This window comes from Magnolia sinica, chromosome 19, assembly GCF_029962835.1.
Source record: "Magnolia sinica isolate HGM2019 chromosome 19, MsV1, whole genome shotgun sequence".
Taxonomy (NCBI): Eukaryota; Viridiplantae; Streptophyta; class Magnoliopsida; order Magnoliales; family Magnoliaceae; genus Magnolia; species Magnolia sinica.
This window is the reverse complement of record NC_080591.1, coordinates 641,421-661,695: the sequence shown is the minus strand read 5'-3', so window position 1 is coordinate 661,695 and position 20,275 is coordinate 641,421. Positions and strand designations below refer to the sequence as shown.

Sequence of the window (20,275 nt, the reverse complement as noted above, 5' to 3'; positions counted from 1 at the left end):
TGGACAATAATTCGTCCATGCATGGATTTGTGGGGCCCATCTTGATATATGGGTTTTATCCACGTAGTCCATCCATTTTCTAAGATCATTTTAAGATATAAAACAAAAAATGAGCCAGATTCAAGGCTCGAGAGAACCATACAGTGGGGATTAAAATTCCACCATTAAAAAAAATCTCGGGAGCAACAGAAGTTTTGGATCAAGCTGGTATTTGTGTTTTCCCTTCATTAAGCCATATATTATCTTATGAACAGGTTGGATGGCAAATGAAAATCACGAGGCCTTTGGGAAGGTTTTAACGGTGAGTGTCACTATAACCACTGCTTCCTGTGGCGTGGTCCACTTGATATTTTTTTTATATAATTTCTTTGATTATGCATAAAATAATTTAGAAAAAAAAGATGGACAGCGTGGATAAAACTCAAGACATCACTGTGGTCCCCACAGAGCCTCTAGATGTACCGTAATTTGTAAAGCTGGGGCAGGACGGAATCCGCTTCCAATTAATTCACATCGGTATGGTCACTGGAAAAAAACAAAAACAAAAAAAGGAAAAAAAGAAAGAAAAAAAGAAAAAGAAAAAGGAAAAGAACAAAAACAAAAGAGAGAGGTTTTTTTTTTTTTTTTAAAGCATAAGAATCGTCCACATGAGTGGTCACATCTGCACGTTAGCATCCGCTCCAATCTCAGCTAGATCCGGAGAACTATGAGGTCGGTGGATTCAAGACTGTGGGACCCACCTTTATGTACGTATTTTATATCCATTCTGTCTATCTGTTTAGAAAGATCATTTTAAGGCATGAACCCAAAAAAGAAGAAGATATAAATCTCAGATGGACCACACCATGGTAAACAGTGGTGACTGAATGCCTACCATTAAAAACTTCCTGGGACCATAAAAGATTTGGATCAAGTTGATAGGTTTGTTTTCACATAATACATGTCGGTATGACGTTATCAAGAGGTTGGATGGAAAATTAAAGATTACAGTCTTCAATCATCCCTTTTTCTTATTATATTTTCTTATGTCATGGGTCGCCTGTTATTTGGATTATTATTATTATTATTATTTTGTTAATATAATGCCACACGAGCCACAGTCCATGATTTGAGGCTGCGAAAGGGATGGACGGCATGGATATAAAACAAATACATCAAGCTAGGCCCCACAGTCACTGATCCACGGACATGAGTGATTCCCTAGATCCACCCAATCCTCGTTCCCATCCCTCCATCCATGTATCGCCGTGATTCAAAATTGGATCGATCAGATGATCCTAGTCTCTGATTTTTGGGTTTATGGGGCAAGGCCCACCGATCCACACAATGCACAAAAAGAGAAAACAGCTCATGTCCACCCAAGGGCACAAGGACCCTCTTAGCTCTTAGGGTTCCGTACTGTCGAATCCTCGATCTCTATGGGTCCAAATCCAATAGGTGAGTTGGGCCGAGTACGTAGTTTTCTTTCGTTCTATTTTTAAATTATTTTTTGATTAAAAATAAAAATAAAAAATGCAAGGTGAGGTGTTGTTTCAAACAATTGATAGAGACACGCACCAGTCACCAGTCACCACCGAAAGAAAGAGAAGTTCTTCGTGATTGGCGCATCTGAGGAGTCGTCCGAATGCGAGTTGCCTGTCAACGTACGGTATGCTCCGTGAGACCACCGCAATGTCCGTTCCAGTCCGTCCATCAATTTCGCCAGATTGTTTAAAAAATGAGACATGTGCAAAACCAAAGTGGGCCACACCACCAAGAAACAGTGGGGATTTAACACTGACCATTGAAACCTCATTGGGCCCTAGATATACATATATTTGGGTTCCATCACTCATTTAGGCTTCCGTTTCTACGAGGGCTCTTCGTCATTTGCATGCAGCAACTTCATAAACGGTTATGATAATTGCTTACCTATAAAAAGTGTACGTGTGTAAGAAAAATGATTTTCTGAGGACGTTTCAACCTACTTAAATCAAGGATCTACCTCTTTGGAATCGTATGATATCCTATTGCAGTCGAGCGTGTGGCCTACATAAATCGTGGATCTAGCTCTTTGGAATCATATGCGATTGCAGTTGGGCGTTATTATAGAAAAGTAAAGACCATCTGCTTTCTCGGGCCACCAGCGTGTCCAATACAACTCATGTACATGCTTCACCATTACCATCGGGTCTGAGATCCAATCCATCCATTAGAAAAGGCACCACGATATTGATACCCTACTCCCAAGAATTATGTTGATCCACTGGTTAGGTGGGCAACAACTTGTAAAACAAATGCATGGCTCTAAAACACTTATTCTAATCATTACAGCTTTTTCAATATTGGAGCCCACCTTCCGAGTGGATTAGATTAATTTTAGGGAAAGCATGGTTGGACCAACTCGTGGATGGATTTGATCCCTGACTTACGTGATATGATGGCACATGTGTAGAGGTGTACGGCTCTATAATGGTGTGCAGTTAACAGACCGACCAGCAAGAGAGATGTTCCGTTTTACGACGAAGCCGACTGCAGGGTATGCAGGTGGTGTGTCGACTGCACACTCTGTTCGTGCGTTTTGTGAGATTATTTTAAGACATCGCTCAAAATTGAAGCAAATCTAAACCACAGGATTTTTTTAACACTCTGCTCCAAGCATGATTTTCATGGATTTTGAAATCCACCACATGTGAGCCACATTGATGCATGTGTTTATCCATGCCTACACACACACACACACAAATGAATAACATCTGCTGTGAATTTGGTTCGTTGATTATAATTTTATGGTCTGCCAAACATAATTTTGCTTAATCTAGTGTTTTTCCTTACCAAAAATTTTATCCGAGATTGGATGGCCGTAATACCATGGTATTTCAAAACATGTAATCATTGTGCAATAATAATGTTAATCTTGTCTAATATAATTTGTTGGGGAAAAATGAGACAAGTCCAGGGACTCGACTAGGGAATAGACCAACTCTACTAACACTGCCCGGGATTCCGAGGCAACAAGCCTGACCGAGACAAGTATACCAAATGTCTAAAGAAGAGACTTAACTCATATTGTAGGAAATGAATTCCGACCGAGACTTACAATGTCCAGAGCCATAAGACAAAATATACGAGATGCATAAAGTTGACTCGATAAACGAGACAACAATATCCAAAGAGGCCGATTAAAGCCCAAAGTTTAGAAATCACCCGATCGACCATAAAATTGATCATCCTTAGGTCAGTTACAGAGTCGGCTATCAAATTAAGAGAGTACACTAAGTACGAATTAGACTCATCTCATCTAAGAGAAGGCAAGTAACTCCACCCTTTATAGCCGGGCCGAGACTCACTCATCAGTAGAGTCGGCCCGGCCTGATCCGAGTAAGGTAGAAACGGTACAAAGTGAAATACTTTTCCGAAAATCTAGTAAAAGGATCCCCGATCCCGAAGATTTTGGGATCGGTTGACGTCTAAAAACGGATTGACGCCAAATCTCCAAGATATCCGGATAAGAATCCTGGTACGATGGGATCCTCCTCTTTCTATAAATAAAGGAGATTTCCAAGGTGAAATGTACGCAAAAACTCTCCCAAAAACCCTCTTATATGATCCTATTCCTGACTTTAGCATCGGAGAGTCCCCGGCTCTAGCCAGGGTCTCCTTTGTCTCCTTCTTGTGCAGGTGAAAGGACGGAGGAGCCTTTATCTCCTTCTTGTGCAGGTGAAAGGACGATGAAGGACGCACTAGTTTTTTGCATCAACATAATTCAATATCATTCAGTTCCATGGACCAAACATGTCCTAGGAAAGTTTAAGTGGTAGTCATCATTGTCCTACCACTTTATCACTTTACATCTGAATGTGTCTCATTTTTTGGCCCATGCCCTTAAATAATCTCACAAAATGTATAGAAAATATTAATACAATACATATCATGGCAGGCCCACAAAACTTTGCCACATCAACACACCTCCAATGTCGGCAGTGGCCAGGATACCATGCAATCGCTTCCATTCGAAGAGTGCTTTTCTAGGAGCTGACTGCTTGTGAAATATTCCTATGCCCGGGGCTGCGAAGCTCATAGATATGTTTGTGACAAATCCACCTCGTCCATCTATTTTATAAGAACATAATAGGTTAGGAATTTAAAAATCACGTTGATAAAAAAACTCTTGTGGGCCATATCAAACCAAATAGCGAGAATTGAACTCGCCTGAGGGTGACAAGTTTTGTATCAGGATGATATTTGCGCCTACAGTTTATCTGGGTGGTAATTAGGGGTGTACACGAACTGAGCTAGCTTGGTTAGCTCGCTCGACTCGAAAGAGCTCAATTCGACTCGGTTCGAAGCTGAGTTTGAGCCAAGTCGAGATGATTTTTTGAGCTTGAAAATGAGTTCAAGCAGGCCCCAGCTCGACTCGACTCGAATTGAATCCAGCTCGAATCGAACTTGGATCGAACCAGTTTGGTGACTCGGTTACTTTGCCATCGATGTTGCTCACCAACTGTTTGATAAAATGACTTAACCAAATGTGGCGGGTGGCAACGAAGGTTTGGTCGATGGCAAGCAAGGTATGTACATTAAATAAATACTTTTTTTTTTAAGTTTTAATTTTTTTTTTAATGTTATTGAGAAGGTGTTTGATGATTGTGAAGTTGCAGTTCAAGTGTTTGTGGAAATGCCTCAATGACGAACTCGGCTCGATCTTGGCTCGAACTCGGCCTGAGCTGTTGACTGAATCGAGCCGAGCCAAGTTCGAGCTGAGGTCAGCCAGTGTTCGAGCTGAGTCGAGCTAAGGCCAGCTTTAGCTCGACTCAGTTCGACTCGATGTACACTCCTAGTGGTAATAACCCTATGAATGGTTTGGATGGAATATAAACATCATGGTCAGCTCCATGAAGGTTTCAACGGTGGATGTTTCTGTTCCCATTGTTTAATTTGGTGTGGCCCATTTGAGTTTTGGATCTACCTGGTTTTTCAAATCCTCCCCTATAGTGGCCATTGAAAACAGATGGACGGAGTGGATTTATAATGAAAAACTCTGTGGACCCCACACAGCCGCGGGCACAGGTATATCTCTGCCAGGGGTCACAGGCAATCCGCTCCCGCCTTTCCCAGCCGAAAAGTTAAGATCAAGGACCAGTTGCTGCATAAGTGCAAATTTGGAAATTTATTTTCTAAAATTGATTAATTAAATATCTAATCAAATAAAGCCCAAAAACAATTATTTTCAATTATTTATTTATTTATTTATTTTTAAGACACCAGTTTAGCAGAGCCAAACAGACCCTTAACTAAGCAGAATTTGGTCACCTTTCATATGACCACATGAGTAAAACAATGGACAGCTGACAACGCTAGTCCAGACTGCTTTGGGCTGAGCCATAAGGTCCCTGGGATAGACCTGGGCCTGAATTTTATGTCTAATTTGGCAAGATAAAAACTTGTGAGTTGAGCTGGGCATCGAGTCAAGTAGGACCAATTTAGGGTTGACCTGACCCGACCCAGTTTTGAAATAAATATTACTTGAACTGGACCCGACTCGGTACCGAGTCCAGCATGCCTGACCCAATCCGAGTTTGAGTCTGATTGCGTCAGGTAGGTTACACACATACACTACTTGAATCCGAGTTGGGTCAGTACCAAGTCGGATTTTGGGTTGACTCAAGTCGAGTTAATGGATGACTCGGACTCGACTCGGTTTGAGTTCGGATTGGGCGAAGTCTACTCTGTTCATATCGACTCACCCACTCAATTTGGGTCGAGTCAGACAAGTTGAGCCCACTCATCCTGTGCCCATCTGTACTTCTAAGTATATAAAGGCCCAAACCTTTGATAGAGTGGAATGGCATAATAGGATTCATGCAGCCAAACCCACTTAAGTTGAGATATGTCTAACGATGAAGATCTTGAACCATATTTTATTCTTTTTCCTTTTAAATATTTTTCATGCCATTAAGTGTTAGATTATTCTATTTAGGAGATTCTTAGGGCATGGTCCATTTGTGGTGGAGCCCCAATGACTGAAGGACGATTACTGAACAAAGTGCCTTGATTGTGCCAGCACAAGTGAAAATCCTAAGCATGGGAGCATATCCTTGGACTGTGGATCATATAATTCTTCTGTTAACCTTTTGGATGAAATTTTTTGTTGAATAGCATTTGTTTTTACAAATAGTATTTGATAACAACGCAATAGCAAAACTACTTATTTTTTAAAAATATGTACATTTCAGAAAATAGGCAAACAAAACTAGTTTTCTTTAGGCAAACTGAATTAAAAATGTTTCTTTTTAGTTAAAAAAAACATTTATTTAAAAAAAAATCTTTTAGAGGGCAATTTAAATAATGGAGATTTGTGGGGCCATCCATTAGTAGAATTGAGTAGAAGGTGAAAAGATTAAAATGAAGGATTTAAAAGAAACTAATAATGATATTAACGGACCATTTACAAGGCTGATCAACCGCTTTTTGTTTCAAAATTAAAATTATATAGGGGGCCTTGAACCAAAATGGTGAGACCGCACGTCTTGACTATAAAAAGGAAGGAAAACCAGGTTTAGTCGATTAAAGACTCGATTGAGTCTTTGAGTTGACCCGACTCGGCTAGCAATCAGGTCAAGCCGAGTTTTTAGTCTGTGAACCATGATTTGAATTGGCCCGCCCGACGGGCCCAGCTTCGATTCATTCAAAATCCGGGCCTGAACAACCTAGTAGAGCCGCCATTGCCAGCGCTAACAAAATAATTCATATAAGCAGACATGTGGGTGTGGCAGCCACCAAAATGCTCTGTCCATCGTTATAAGCTCACCATGCGACGCTTTTCAAAACAAATAAAGAACTAAGACCAACACTTCAAAACAGTCGCAAGTGTCAGGCAAGAAAGAAAAGGGCGAGCAGGTGTGTGTGATTCAAGCTCCTCCTCTCTCTCTCTCTCTCTCTCTCTCTCTCTGTGTGTCATGGATCTCAAGCAAGTGGATAATGTAATGAAGGAGTCTGAAGGCGGATTGGCAGAGAAGAGGGGCAGCATCATCATCTCTGGCACAGAAGAAGATGGAAGTCACCATGAAATCGATTCAACCACTGCACTTCAGCTATTTCTCGATCACATCCCCATCAGTTCTATCCCTGGCATCAGCAATTCCCCTGGTACCATCATTCCTCTCTCCCGCCATTTCAAATGTAACCATGGTTTGAAAATCCAATAACTCGACTTACTCAATTTTTTGCCAGATTGCTTGAAAACTCAACCAGACTCAACTTAATATTTTACAACTATAAATTTAAAGAATTAAGGATTAGAGTAGATATTTATTAACATAGTTAGATAGGTAATATAAAATGTAAATGCTGTCATCAAACCAGTCATCGATTCACTGGTTGAGTTCATCTTTCCTGCGGGTTGTGGGTTTGATTCCCTCCCCATTTTACATTTTATTAATGCTCACACTGTGACTCACTGAGTAACTCAGTTCCAATCAATGCAAGTCATGCTGGGTCGGAATTGAGCCAGACCCAGGACTGACTTTCCAACTCACAAGTCGAGTTGACTCGCTCTTGTTTTGAGTCGATCCAACGAGTTTAGAACTATGAATGTAACGTCTTGCATTTGGAACAACGGAGATCACAAAGGAACCAATGCATCCAAGTTATTTGGATGTTCATTTTTCACAATACTTTATCACCACATTACAAACTTTAAAAGGCAAATCATGTACGAATTCCATGTTCTATCCAGGAAACCAATTAATGGAGAAATGAAAGATTAGTAATAGTAATAGTGAAACCAAGATGGAATGCATTGGGTATGATGTACATGTATGAAACTTCTGGGATGCATGGGTGCAAACAAGGTGGCACACCTCACACATCCAATGCAAGATCCGAGTAGCATTGTAATCATGGTTAAGAGACTCTCTGACTCAGAACGACTCATTGATCAGCTCCAACTCACCCGAGTCAGGGGTGGCTCGTGGTATCAAACTGGATTGGGTACTCTACTGAATCCATGATGACTCAAACGAGCTGTATTAGACTTGTCTGAGTCTCAAAACCATGATTGTGATAGAGGGAGGTAGTTTTGCTGGCACAGGCGGTTTTCTTTACCAGGTTAGATTATGGACATTTTTCCTACTCTTTTCTTTCCTCAAGTCTCTATTGGGCTACCCCGAATTACTACCCCGAATTAATGTAGGTACAGAGTTCCAGTATTGGTTCATGCTTAGCGTGCTCGTCTAGCACTGCATCCTCTAGACATGAAATGTTCACAAATTCCCTGTTGTTGGTCGCAGGCAATAATTCTGCTGAAGTGCAATGTAGGACACACACTCGCACGCACCACACCCCATTTTCGTTGCTTGCCTTTCGGAGCGTGAATCTAATAGGCAGGTTGGGGTTAATACTGGGTGGAACTTGTTGACTTACTAGTGGTGTCAATGTGAGCCTCTATCATGGGCTGTTGCAAGAGCCTGGGTAAAAGAGGAAGATTCATTTCTGGTGGGCACCTGATCGTAAAACTGTTGCCAATCTAAATTTAAAACCCACCCGAATTGTTGGTGAAAAGGTCAAGATGATGATGATCATAGATATGCAGTATTGATCAGTGAAACTTATTTAAAAAGGGAATATGCAAAAGCATTATCCTGACATGGTTTATGAACTTGTGTATTTCCTTTTCTTGGGGACTTGGCTTTTTTTTTTTCTCCATCCCTAGCTAGTTATCTTGAATTGGATTTCTTCTACCCTCACAATCTAATTACCAGTGCATATGGCTTACCGATGAAAAATCTCAATCTATTCACTCTTCTTGGATAGTTTTGGAGTTGAATCTCAATGACTGCTTGCAAGATGCAATCCCTTTTCTGTATGAAAGGAACGTATCTGGTGCCCCAATCACAGATGTCTCGGACTCTGGAGATCAGAAATTTTTGGAGCGCAATATCGGTTTCATTGATTTTTATAGCATGGTTCTATGGTCTATTGAGGTATATATCCAGTTCCCTTTCCATCCTACTATGTGAGATTTTGGATGCATGATTTTCAACCATCAAAGTTACTATTGTTCCAAGAAGTTCTAGAGAAATCTATATATTTAGAAATTCATGATAATTTTCTTCCTGAATATTCATGTGTAAATCCATGGATTTGGGATTCCCATAACTAGAAAAGGCTCAAACTTAATTTTTTATTTCCATTCTATAAGGAATGTGATAAAGCCAATGCAGAATCAAAAGACAGCAATTGCAGTGGGTTTTTCTCCATGCTTGAACAAATCTCTCATATTGGAAGAACTAAGGTACATGAATCGAATTTTAAGTACATAATAAACCTTTGATCTCACCATGATTTGGAAAACGAGCTGTTTTTATTTTAATATTTTCTGGAAAATACCACACTATGGTTCTACATCCATACTTAATCGGTCCAATATATACCATCTTAACTGTTGATCCTCACGATCTTGAGCAGATGGGAGAATTGGCCAAGTCATTTATGTGGAATCCTTTCTTCCCTGTGCATTCAGATGACACCCTCTTTCATGTCCTGTTACTCTTTGTGAAGCATCCGTTGAAAGTCATCTCCGTCATGGACCAGAAAGCCTCACTTGTCACCGGCTTCCTCACAATGGTACTCCCCATAGTCAAGGATTTACTAGATCCTTTCAACATGACTAGAAGTGTAGTGGGTGCATACATCCATGTTGACTGGTATTAAACATAGTTCTAAAACTCGGTCCACTTGACATGACTTGTGACTATTCGATCCAAGTTACTCGGTTGGAAACAGTTTTTCATCACAAAAAGCACTATGTTCTGAACCTGTGACCTCTCACAGAGAGGACATTATCTCCATTCTCCATCCAGAGTGCTACAGGCTGCAGTTGCATGAACTAAAGCTATTTTTTGTATCCATATAGCCATTTTAGACACTTATTACTACGATACCAAATAAACAATTAATATTAAATATCAAGCCAAGACTCATCTGAGTCTTCAATTTGACTCTACCTGGCTGCACATTCAGTCAAATCAGGCTTTTAAGTTTTTGAACTATGGTAATAAACATCCACAATGCGCACTGGTTAGACCTTACAGTCAATGAAATCTAATCAGTTTCTAGTTAAGTAATGAAGTTAAGAATGAGAGGATGCGGATTTCCTGTGACAGCCTTTAGCAGGAAGTTCCAAATCCTCACCGTCCATCTGTTTTGACAGCTCATCTTAGAACAGGGGACAAAAAATGAAGTGGATCCAAAACTCAAGTGAGCCACACGGGATGAAAAAGTGGGAATTGAAAGAACACCGTTGAAACATTCATGGGGCCACATGAGTTTTGTTTCACGCGAAGTTTTTTGTGTGCTTGTTAAGCTTAGACACGCCTTTCCACCCACACACTTGAATGTAGGCACATGTGCCACTGTGATGCGCATGTGCAGTCCAACCCATTCATCATGCATGCCACACCATATAGAGGTCCGGGCCTCAACAGGCTGGTTGGCCCAGGAGTGCACAAAAGAGATGGCCTGATAAGTGTATTACACATGTGGCAAATGTTGGCATCCATGTCTGCTGGTAGGAGGGTAGGTAGCCAGCCTCATACAGGGAATTAGGGTAGGATAGGGATGTAAGATCTTCACTTAGTGATTCTTGGAGATTATGTTAGTCAGCCTTCTCTGGTAACAATTGATTGGCTTAGAATGACCCAACACTGACCAGACAAAATTCATGACGGTATTTGGCATCTAGGGTGAAGCCCAGAGGAACAAATTGATTGGTGCCAAATCCTGAGTGCCAACCAAACAATCCTTGAGCAACAGAGAGTAAAATGATAAAACTCCTATCAAAGAAAACGAAAGTATTTTTGAGACACAGGCGAATGTAGCCGGGAGGAGGAAACCCTCCTTTAGAACTGGAACATAGGCTTAATGTGTACCATGACTTGCTGTAACTTCTATTAGATGGATGAAGCTATGAATAATACTTCAAATAACAGCTTGTTAGACCATTCTCATAGATGCAGGACCAACCTACATGTGTGGGACATGGATCAACTGTTGGGCAAACAGGACATTAACAACTCTACCATAGTGACCTTGCAACTCTCATGAAATGCCCGTCAGGTACTTCAGTTTAATTTCAGTATGATTCTAAAGAAAATGCTACCACACACTCTCTCTCTCTCTCTTTCTTTTTCCTTCAGGATTGAGAACAATGGTCATGGCATTGATGTGAACAGCTTGTGGAAAATCGAATTGATGTAGTTCCGGTGGTGGACATGAAAACTAAAACTCTGATAGGAAATGTGAGGAATTATGACATCCACTTTCTACTGGATGACGATGATCTCTTCATCAACAGAAAGTAAGTTCTACCTTCCATTTGTTGGTTGATCAAGATCCAAAATATAAGTTTGAACTTTTCTGACATGAAGTTGAGATTACATAATCGCTACTATAGTTTGAAATAGTTGGAGAAATGATTGAGTATCAGCGTTTTAATAGGCAGCAAGTGCTATTTCAATGATGATTGAAAATACATGGACATCTTACTGAAACATACTCAGATGTAATAATGGATGCATATGACATTGCTTGCAGGAGTCTGACGGTTGAAGAATTCATCAATTTGGATGCCAGAAGAAACAACCAGAGCTCAGACCCGACAACTGAAGGAGATCTTGGAGCTCTTCTCTCAGCTGGAATTCTCTGTCTGAAAAGCAAATTTCTCCAGAGAATGGACCCAGTAACCAACCGGATGACTGACACCCTCAAGAAAGCAATGGAAAACCTGATGGCAACAAAAAACAGTTGCAGTTTCATAGTTGACGAGTCTAAGCACGTGACTGGTGTTGTGACATTAAGAGACATAATCATGCAGTTTTCTCCACCGTTGATGGATTCAAGGATTAATGGTGGAGGTTTCTTTGAATCTGCACTGGAGCAGGCTGGGTGCCATACGCAGATCAGATCAATGACTGGTTATTGCTGATTATATTTCTTGTTTTACTAGGTATGCAGTGGACTTCACTCAACATGGTTTTCAGAAGTTTGAAATAGAGATTGAATACATGAAAATCAACTTACAGCATAATCATTTTCAAAACTGGAAAACCTCAATTAAATAATCAGACAGTTGCCCCATGTTGAAGTCGAAGACCTCGGATTGGGGCCACAGAGAGTCGAGTTCGTGTTTTAGAACCTTGCTCCAGTCATAATTATATCGAGGGGAAGTTGCTGACAGTGGATATGGATTCTATGAAGTTTATCTATGAATGGCAAAGAGTCATCCATTTTAGCTCTGCATGCTTGAGATCGGGTGGAATAGAACTAGTATAACCTACATGTATATTTCGTGAGGTATTGTTCAGAATTGCTCAGGTCCAAAACTCGAGAGGTATTGTTCAGAATTGCTCGGGTCCAAAACTACTCACATAGAGTTACCAGGATCTTGAGACCAAATGCATATGATATAAAGTATAAAGAGACCACCACTGACATTACATGATATATGATCTTACACTCCTAAACACAAACAACTCTCAACTAGTTTTAGGTTACACGATCAAGAAACTGAAAAGAGCATAAAAACCATAGACAATATAAATGATTTAAGATCCAGAGCATACCACATAACAGAGGTACAACTGATCCATTCCATAAGACTCCAATTGCTGGAAATCTGCAGAATTTGAATAAGAGGAATGATTCATTTCCAACACCAACGATTCATCCAAACTCCAGGAACAAACCAGGTACACAAAATTTGTCATTCAGATATGTCAGGTTCACTTTCACTTCAGTAATGTCACTTGCCTTGAATTTATAAAGCGAAAATATGAGTATGTATTTGGTCGGCATTCAGTTCACTTCGGTCATTTCGTAGAAGCCAGAAATTAGGGAACCGAGTTTTAAAAGATCTTGTCTATAATAAAGTCAAAAACAGGAAATTGCAGGTAAGGGTAACATACCAACAAATGATCCATGATCTGAGATTTTACACTCCCATCACCAAATTCAGAATCCCTTATCCTGCAAGAGCATCTCTTCTTTTCTGGTACATAGGATTTTCCCATTAATTCCGCGGCTGCTGCAGTCAAACATGCATCCCTCACTAACCAGCCTTAAAAGTCCTCAAAACCCCTCAGTATTCCAAACCACAAGGGAACCCCTTTTCCTGAATTCACATGGTCGGAAATTGCTTACTGCCTTTCCCATCAATGCCATGGCTGCAATGCTTGGGAACTGCTTCCTTTGAACCTCTTCAAGAGTTGCCTTTGGATTTTCTGGCTTGCACACCACCACCTGTGGTGCTGCTCTCTCCTGTTCAGTAACCTCTTGACGGTGACACCATCTCTGAATCCAAGAATATGATGCACTTAGATCTGGATGGCCCTTCACTAAATCCATTGAAGAAAACTCTCTGTTTTTCAATAACATCATGGTATTGTCCAACTGCTGTGGTACTGCCCCAAGTGGTTTAACCAATAGAGGTTCCGAGCTCATTTTGCTGTCATTTGTTATTCTGCTAAATGGCGTATTTACTTTCTTGCAGGGTGATGCAACACCAGTTTTAGAACTCTTCGTACCAAGGGCAAGGGGTTCCATTGTGCTTAGCCTGAGACGCTTAACCCATTTGCTGCTTGGCTCTGGGCCGAGAGCACTGCCCTGATGAGGACTGAAATTTGAACTCTCGGGCTGCTCAACATGGGAAAGGACGTGTTCCACATCAAAACTCTCAGTTCTCAATGTGCTCAATCCCCTGTCGTCAACAGAAGTGGCTACGGCTAAGTTGGAAAGAAGCTCTTCCTGAATATTGGGTGATGCAGTTGCCACATTTCTGATTCTCACTTCTTTGCTCGTTGAAGCCACTGCTGCCAGAGAATTTTCTGCATTTTGGCCCACCAATCCAACCTAAGAGATAAGGAGTGAGTTAGAGAAGAGTCCTGTTATTTCTTCATTAGCAACAAAAGATATCTATATTATGCAGCATTAGTTGATTGGATGCCACATATGCCAATTAGCACATCCGAAGGAATTGATTAGATTATACCTTTTAAAATCCAGCAACAGAGGGAGGGAGGCATCGCAGCAGAAACACCAATGTGCACACGTGTGAGATTGGGGCTATAACTATTGGAGCTCAACAATGCCGTGCCCTCCACCAAGAGCTAGGCTGGTCTGCTCATTATGTGCAGGGCTCAACAACGTCATACACTTTCCCAAGAGCTACTCTGGTCTGCTAATAAATATAGGTTCCTGGTGAGTTTCTTTCTTACTGTCCATTTTCCTCATACAAGGCGTGTCTTTTATTTTTTTCTTTTTTTTCTCTCTCTTTTATGAGTCCAGATACAAGGTGTCTGATGGGCAGCAGATCACATAACTTTTGCCAAGTAATCATTAGAATTCCTTAAAAAAGCTGACCCCAAATAGTTGGGACAAGCAGCACCTATGGTTAGAAAACAAGTAAAAAGAACTTCCTAATATTGAAGTCATTAGGTCTTAAATTATTTCAGTGGACCATTTCTATGTCATATATTTCCTCTAAAACGTTCCAAGGTCTTACTATATAAATGGCAAGACAAAGACCTGAGAATTGTAACGCACTAATATGCAGAAGTTCTGAAGCATTGTAGCTAAGATGTGTGTTGACCTATTCACTTTAGTGCTCAGACAAAAGATGGTTGACCAGAAAATTTGACTCTTCAGAAGATGGCAAAGACTATCCGTACCTTATGTGATGGTGAAGAAATTAAACCTGCAAAATATGAAGCAAATATCACATATTAGGTTGAGTGACACTACAGATGCAATAGGTAGCATAGTACTTTATAGTACCATATACATTACAATTCAAACTTGCGAACCTTCGTTCATATTTAGTTCAGGCTATGCTTTAACAGAATTATGGATTTAGGGATCAGTTAAAAGCACATGCCTGGAAGAGAGGGTCTGGATTGATTAACACCAAGAGATATGTTATCTGTTTCAGCTGATGACTCATTCTGTATACGCAAAAAACCCGTCGTGATGGCATTCCCATCTTGCTTCTCTTCACTATCAGTTGAGTTTCCCAGATGTTGAAACTTTGCTTTGTCCTTACCTTGGCTGTAGAAAACAGGAGGCACGGCAATCATTTCATGGAACGAACTTCGTTTGAATTCAGCAGAGGCAGCTGACTTTGTAATCAATTGGTCTCCCTTGGACAAATTTACATCAGTTTTCTTTGTGATCAAAAGATGATGGGTTGTCTTCGAGAGCTTTGGAGGACGTCCAGGAACTCCCTCCACAGAATCCACAGTCGAGCATATTTGCAATGTTTCCACATCATGGAGAGAGCCCGATGGCATTCTTCGTAGCAAGTGATGTGCAGGTGTGCTGCTGTGGCTCAGTGGCAATCTGCTGATGACGTTTTTTATTCCTCTTCCCTGTTCTCCAACAAGGACTGGGAGATGAAAATCATCTGTTAAAGAATTGTCATTCAGTTTCAGGACCCCATCCTTCTTCCTCGCACTTGGATTTCGAGAAGCTTTAGCAATCAGTCCTTTATCCATTTCATCGGAGGCCACGAAAGTATAGCAGCTGTGACAGTTATGGTGTTCATCTTCGGTAAGAGTAAAACGGGTATTTGCAACAGGTTCTTTGCATGCTAACCCAAAGCTAGGTTGATCCTTCTCATCTTTTTGTCTTGCATGTGACCTTATATTTAGTCCCCTGGATTTAAATCCACATGGTACAGAATTGGAAGTTGAACCTGTTAAATCATCCTTGAAGGTCTGAACAGACAAAACTTTCTTGTCAGGAGAATCGTATGGTTGTTTCTGCTGTTCCAGTCTTTGTACTGTACCTTCTACTTGGAAACGAATTTCAGTTGGAGGCAATGCCAATTCTGTTAGTAGTAAATTTGAGTTACTTGAGCCTACATTGATGGCATTGTATCCTGATTTTACAGCAATTTGATGCCTAAAAGGATGTCTGTTGAAGATGGGCAACTCCATGTATGGAGGCAAAATATTCTCCAGTTTTTGACTGAAGTTGAACTTTGGAAAGTGTTGTTGTTCTGATCTTGTGTTTCCAAAGTAAGGAAACGAAGAAGCAACGCAGTTGTCCTGATATGCAGGAAATCCTGATAGCTTGCAAATATACAGGGAGTCTGACTGTTCTGCTTTCACATCGGGAAAGAGCAAGTTTCCTGAGTTTCCCATGGGAAACTCATTTGTGATCCCGACTCTTCTGCTCTGATTTAACAATTCTTTTCCAGATTGGACAAAATCAGGTGCCAGCTCTAACCCCACTGGTCCATATCTCCTTATTTTCTTGTATTCAGAAATATTAGTGAGGCCCTTGTCTACGTCTAACCTTTCAGCTTTTTTAGACACAGAGATCTGAATAGCAGTCTGCCCCTTCCTATCATCATTACCTTGTTCCTTTCTCTCACTATGAGTAGCACCGTGTTCATGAACTTGGCATGCTTGATCACAGCTTGCTTGCACCTGGTGTGCCATCAATGCCCTAGCTTTTCCATCACTCAACACATGTTTTTGAGGACAGTCTGACATGATAAGCAGAAGAAAAGTAGTCCACTCTCATTTACAGTTCCATTTAGCAGTATAGATCATCAGGTAGCAACCAGTCCCATACAGCTTACCAGGCAGCTTTAGCTCGCCTCTCTACAAGAAGGCTTCTATAGACTGAAGATGGTTGCACAATTCACTGAACTGCACTGCAAACCTCACTTTCAGAAGGTCCTTGAAGAAACATGGAGGAGTGAATTCAACATAAGGTAAAACACATTTGGGAAAGTACAGAAAGCAAAAGCAAGCTCAATGACAGTAAGAACTTGATGCTGCAAATCATCCATTACATGTAATAAGTCTTACTTTTCTGGAAAATAAGCTAATCTTCTGATATTGAACAGGAGGCAAACAAATACGCAAAATCATCTTTGAAATATGCAAATAAAAATAGAACAAAACAACTAGATATTTTGAGCCTTGGCTGACAGCATTTCTTTGTGATACAGCCAAACCTTTTGACAAATGTTTTTTGAAAATTACGACAAAGCCACCATATATGAAAGAACAAATTCTTCTCCCTCTCTTGACATCTTAAAGATATAAAAGAAGAGAACAGAAAGCTATAGACCTGAAATAAACAAAGAACAATATTTCTATAACAAAAAGAAGTAAAGAGCTTTCAATGCAGATAACAGAAGAAGAATTTCTCCAACCATTATTGAGATAAATGAGGGAAAATTATGTAACCTAGGAAAACGAGGGACATTGTGTTACATAGGAATCAACAAGTCATCTCTCTAAGCATGGCACACAAGAAATGCATGAGCAAAGTGTATCCTATCTAAAAGCATACATCCTAATTGGCCATTTAATATCGAATTTGATTGCACTTATCAATATGATCGAAATGGAAAGGACTGAATTGTAGTTATCATCAGCATCAATGTCAAGGGAATGGGTGCCAAATTGCTATACATTACTTCGAAGTTGGATGTGAATGGAATAAAACTGCAAGTTTCGTGTCATGAAAACTAAGAAACATCATTAAAATTTGGTTTTCTTGGCAAGCAGCCAAACACTGTCCAAGACATCCCCAGCACACTGGAAAAATCAAAAAAGAAAAAGAAAAGAAAGAATCCTTTTTTCCACAGAGACAACAACGCAACTCGCAAAAGTGAACAAATGCCTAGAAATCATTTTCCTTTTAATAACAACAAAGAAAAATCTTGCGTTTTAGAAGAAAGAGGTGAGAAGGACCCAACTCATCAGAAAATATAAGAACATACAAAGATGGAAATGTTTAATACCCAAAAATATTTACGCAAAAGGGAGTAAAGATCGACATTCAAGCTGCATGTGGATAGAAAAGTGGATTGAATAGCAAAAACTTAAGGCTAACAAAGAGGAATCAACAAAAATCAATGGTATTTCCTCGCATTCATACTGATGAAGTGCCGTTCCTCTCAAATCCAACTTGAAAGTGATGTCATTGTGACTTGTAACCCAGTCTAGATCTTTCCACTTTATTAGACTAACTACTTGCAATTCAATTCAATAGCACATCCAAACGCATCTGCAACTAGTCAAAAACTTGCTCAATTTTCAAATTCAGAAAACGTGTAAATTCCAAATCCAAGAGAGTTAAACCTGTCGTTATTCGACAGATTCAAAAGATGATTTTTAAAAGTTGCCGATTTGACAAGACAATCTCATCTTAATCAGGTTTTAAATTCTAGCAGGAAAAATGGTGAAAATAATAGCAGAAGTACGGCTTCCCCAGTCTCCAGCAAAATTAGAAAATATGGAAACACCAGTTGCAAAGAATAGGGATTTACTCGTTGAAATCTCCTCAATTTTTTCAATATAGCAAAAAGAAAGCCATTAAGAAAGAAATAGAAACAAGCAACAGAGGAAAATAAAAGGAGAGAGAAAGAGCTATGCTTTGCTCATCAAACCTCACATCTTATGGAAGAAATCAATCCAGCTTTACATGGAAATTTCCGGCAGCATCAGACGAAGATCATGTTTGGACGCATCAGAAATAAATAGATAAATATAAAGAGAAATGTTGCAAAAATACAGAGACAAAGGATGTGTTTGGATGCACTATCAGATTGAATTGCGATTATTGTTCTCATAAAGCTGAAATCACCAAATCGCAATTTCCTTCCTTAAGACTCCGAATCGCAATCGCAATACCTTAGAATGGGTCACCAAATCGCAATTTCCTTCCTTAAAGACTCCGAATCGCAGTCGCAATACCTTAGAATGGGACGTGGAAGAAACGTAAGGGTGACCTTGTCATTCTGAAACACTGATTCATATTCGCTATTTCCTATATATGTATCTACAATTCAATTCAATCGTACATCCAAACCCAGCCAAACAAATAAACAGAAATCCACGTCTGAAATTGCCATTTCCAGCTGAAAAAAAGTGAGGAACAATAAAGAAAAGAAACGACAGCAACAGCTTCTAAGCTTCTGCTCTAATGAAAATCACCTGATTTCTCTTCGAGGAGAGAGAGCTCTACTCGATCGGCATGGCAGTCGAGAGAGGGAGAGAAGGGGACGATGACACGACGCTTCTGCTCAGCCACGTAATGGATACCAGACGACGTCGTCGATTTCTATGCAAATATAAAAAGAGAGATCTTTCGGGCGAGTGTGGCCGTGGACACGGCGACCCTGCGCTTTTTCTTTTCTTTTCCCCCCGGCAATAAAATCTATCGCTTTATTTCATACACGTGGCAGGCACGCACGAAATCCCAACCGATCATCAGGTGCGGTCGCTTCTGAAGCGTACGTTCAGTATCTAATCCGCTCCCATGAAATTTACATGCCACTTAATCCGACGTTAACGGCCCCTAACTATTACTGATCTTATCTATGGTTAGAATTATCTGACCAACCTTGCTCTTATCTATGGTTAGGATGGTTTAAGAAATGATGTAACTGTGGTAACAGCTACTCCATTTCTGGAATCCTATCTTCTAGTGTAATAATGAAAATTATTATTCGAAATCTAAATGAAATCTACTATCCAAATAGGCCTTAAAATATCATACCCTCAATAGAGATCTATTCATGGTTGGCCCACCATGTGGAAATTTTGGATAACTATACACGTGACCTGGTTGATGAAGGACGTGTATGCTTTTATACCATGTCATCGTCTCAATTCCAACTGGTTGGACTATAAGTTGCAGTCCACCCATGGATAACTTCCAGTCTTTCATTTGTATATAACATCCAATTCGTCTAGTAGGTTGGTCTCATCGTAAAGATCATTTTATCAAAAACCCAGCCATATCCACTGATTGAGTTGACTACACTTGTATTTTGCTATTTATCAATTGCTAGACATTATTTTTTATGGTGTGGCTCACCTGATAACTAAATAGAGCTGAAGTTTGTATTAGGTGATCTTCACTATGGAGTCAGCCTATTGAAAAGGTTGGATGTTAGAGGTACTTAAATCGTTTGCAAGTTATTCATTGGGTGGACCATAACTCATGATCCAACCGGTTCAACTTAAGACCTCATTATCCATTTATTATGTTTCAAAACTCACGTCTTTCATCACCAGCTGGCAGAGACTGACGTGTGTACGATTGATTTAAGGTTTCATTGTCTTACCTTGTAATAATTTTTTTATAAAAAAGTTAAAATAAAAAATAATAAATCACATATATCTTTCTTCATTTTATAATACCATTAGGAGGTTAAACTCTGGCTAAATGTATAATTGTGACCGTTATTATTTGCAGATCAATGTAAACGATG

General features: G+C 40.0%; 2 protein-coding genes across 10 annotated transcripts; one reads left to right on the top strand and one right to left on the bottom strand.

Moving 5' to 3' along the window:
* Positions 1-6,301: 6,301 nt before the first annotated feature.
* LOC131235726 (uncharacterized) lies at positions 6,302-19,135 on the bottom strand. 9 transcript variants are annotated; one of them, XM_058233052.1, is made up of 6 exons: positions 18,993-19,134; positions 14,841-16,721; positions 14,706-14,731; positions 12,945-13,887; positions 12,603-12,655; positions 6,302-7,107 (listed from the first exon to the last, which is right to left on the bottom strand). In XM_058233052.1, exon 2 carries the CDS (start codon positions 16,530-16,532, stop codon positions 14,898-14,900), a length of 1,635 nt encoding a protein of 544 aa, XP_058089035.1. In that variant the 5' UTR covers positions 16,533-16,721; positions 18,993-19,134; the 3' UTR covers positions 6,302-7,107; positions 12,603-12,655; positions 12,945-13,887; positions 14,706-14,731; positions 14,841-14,897. The 9 variants fall into 9 exon arrangements, with proteins under 9 accessions (XP_058089035.1, XP_058089036.1, XP_058089034.1 ...); XM_058233051.1 differs by lacking the exon at positions 6,302-7,107 and adding an exon at positions 11,457-11,764; XM_058233057.1 differs by lacking the exons at positions 6,302-7,107; positions 12,603-12,655; positions 18,993-19,134 and adding exons at positions 18,451-18,689; positions 18,753-18,981 and having other exon boundaries at positions 12,772-13,887; positions 14,841-16,525; positions 16,622-16,721.
* Positions 6,939-13,888, top strand: LOC131235621 (SNF1-related protein kinase regulatory subunit gamma-1-like). Its single transcript, XM_058232882.1, has 7 exons — positions 6,939-7,170; positions 8,704-8,995; positions 9,182-9,274; positions 9,324-9,690; positions 11,205-11,338; positions 11,575-11,986; positions 13,529-13,888. The coding sequence occupies exons 1-6, from the start codon at positions 6,939-6,941 to the stop codon at positions 11,963-11,965; spliced, it is 1,509 nt and encodes a 502-aa protein (XP_058088865.1). The 3' UTR covers positions 11,966-11,986; positions 13,529-13,888.
* Positions 19,136-20,275: the final 1,140 nt, after the last annotated feature.

What these genes read in the sequence shown, in the direction of transcription:
- LOC131235621 (XM_058232882.1), top strand. Translation starts at nt 6,939, where the DNA reads ATGGATCTCAAGCAAGTGGATAATGTAATGAAGGAGTCTGAAGGCGGA. An exon ending in TTCCCTTTCCATCCTACTAT is followed by an intron (nt 8,996 to 9,181) that starts GTGAGATTTTGG and finishes CCATTCTATAAG; the next exon opens with GAATGTGATAAAGCCAATGC. An exon ending in ACATCCATGTTGACTGGTAT is followed by an intron (nt 9,691 to 11,204) that starts TAAACATAGTTC and finishes TCATGGCATTGA; the next exon opens with TGTGAACAGCTTGTGGAAAA.
- LOC131235726 (XM_058233052.1), bottom strand. Translation starts at nt 16,532, where the DNA reads ATGTCAGACTGTCCTCAAAAACATGTGTTGAGTGATGGAAAAGCTAGG.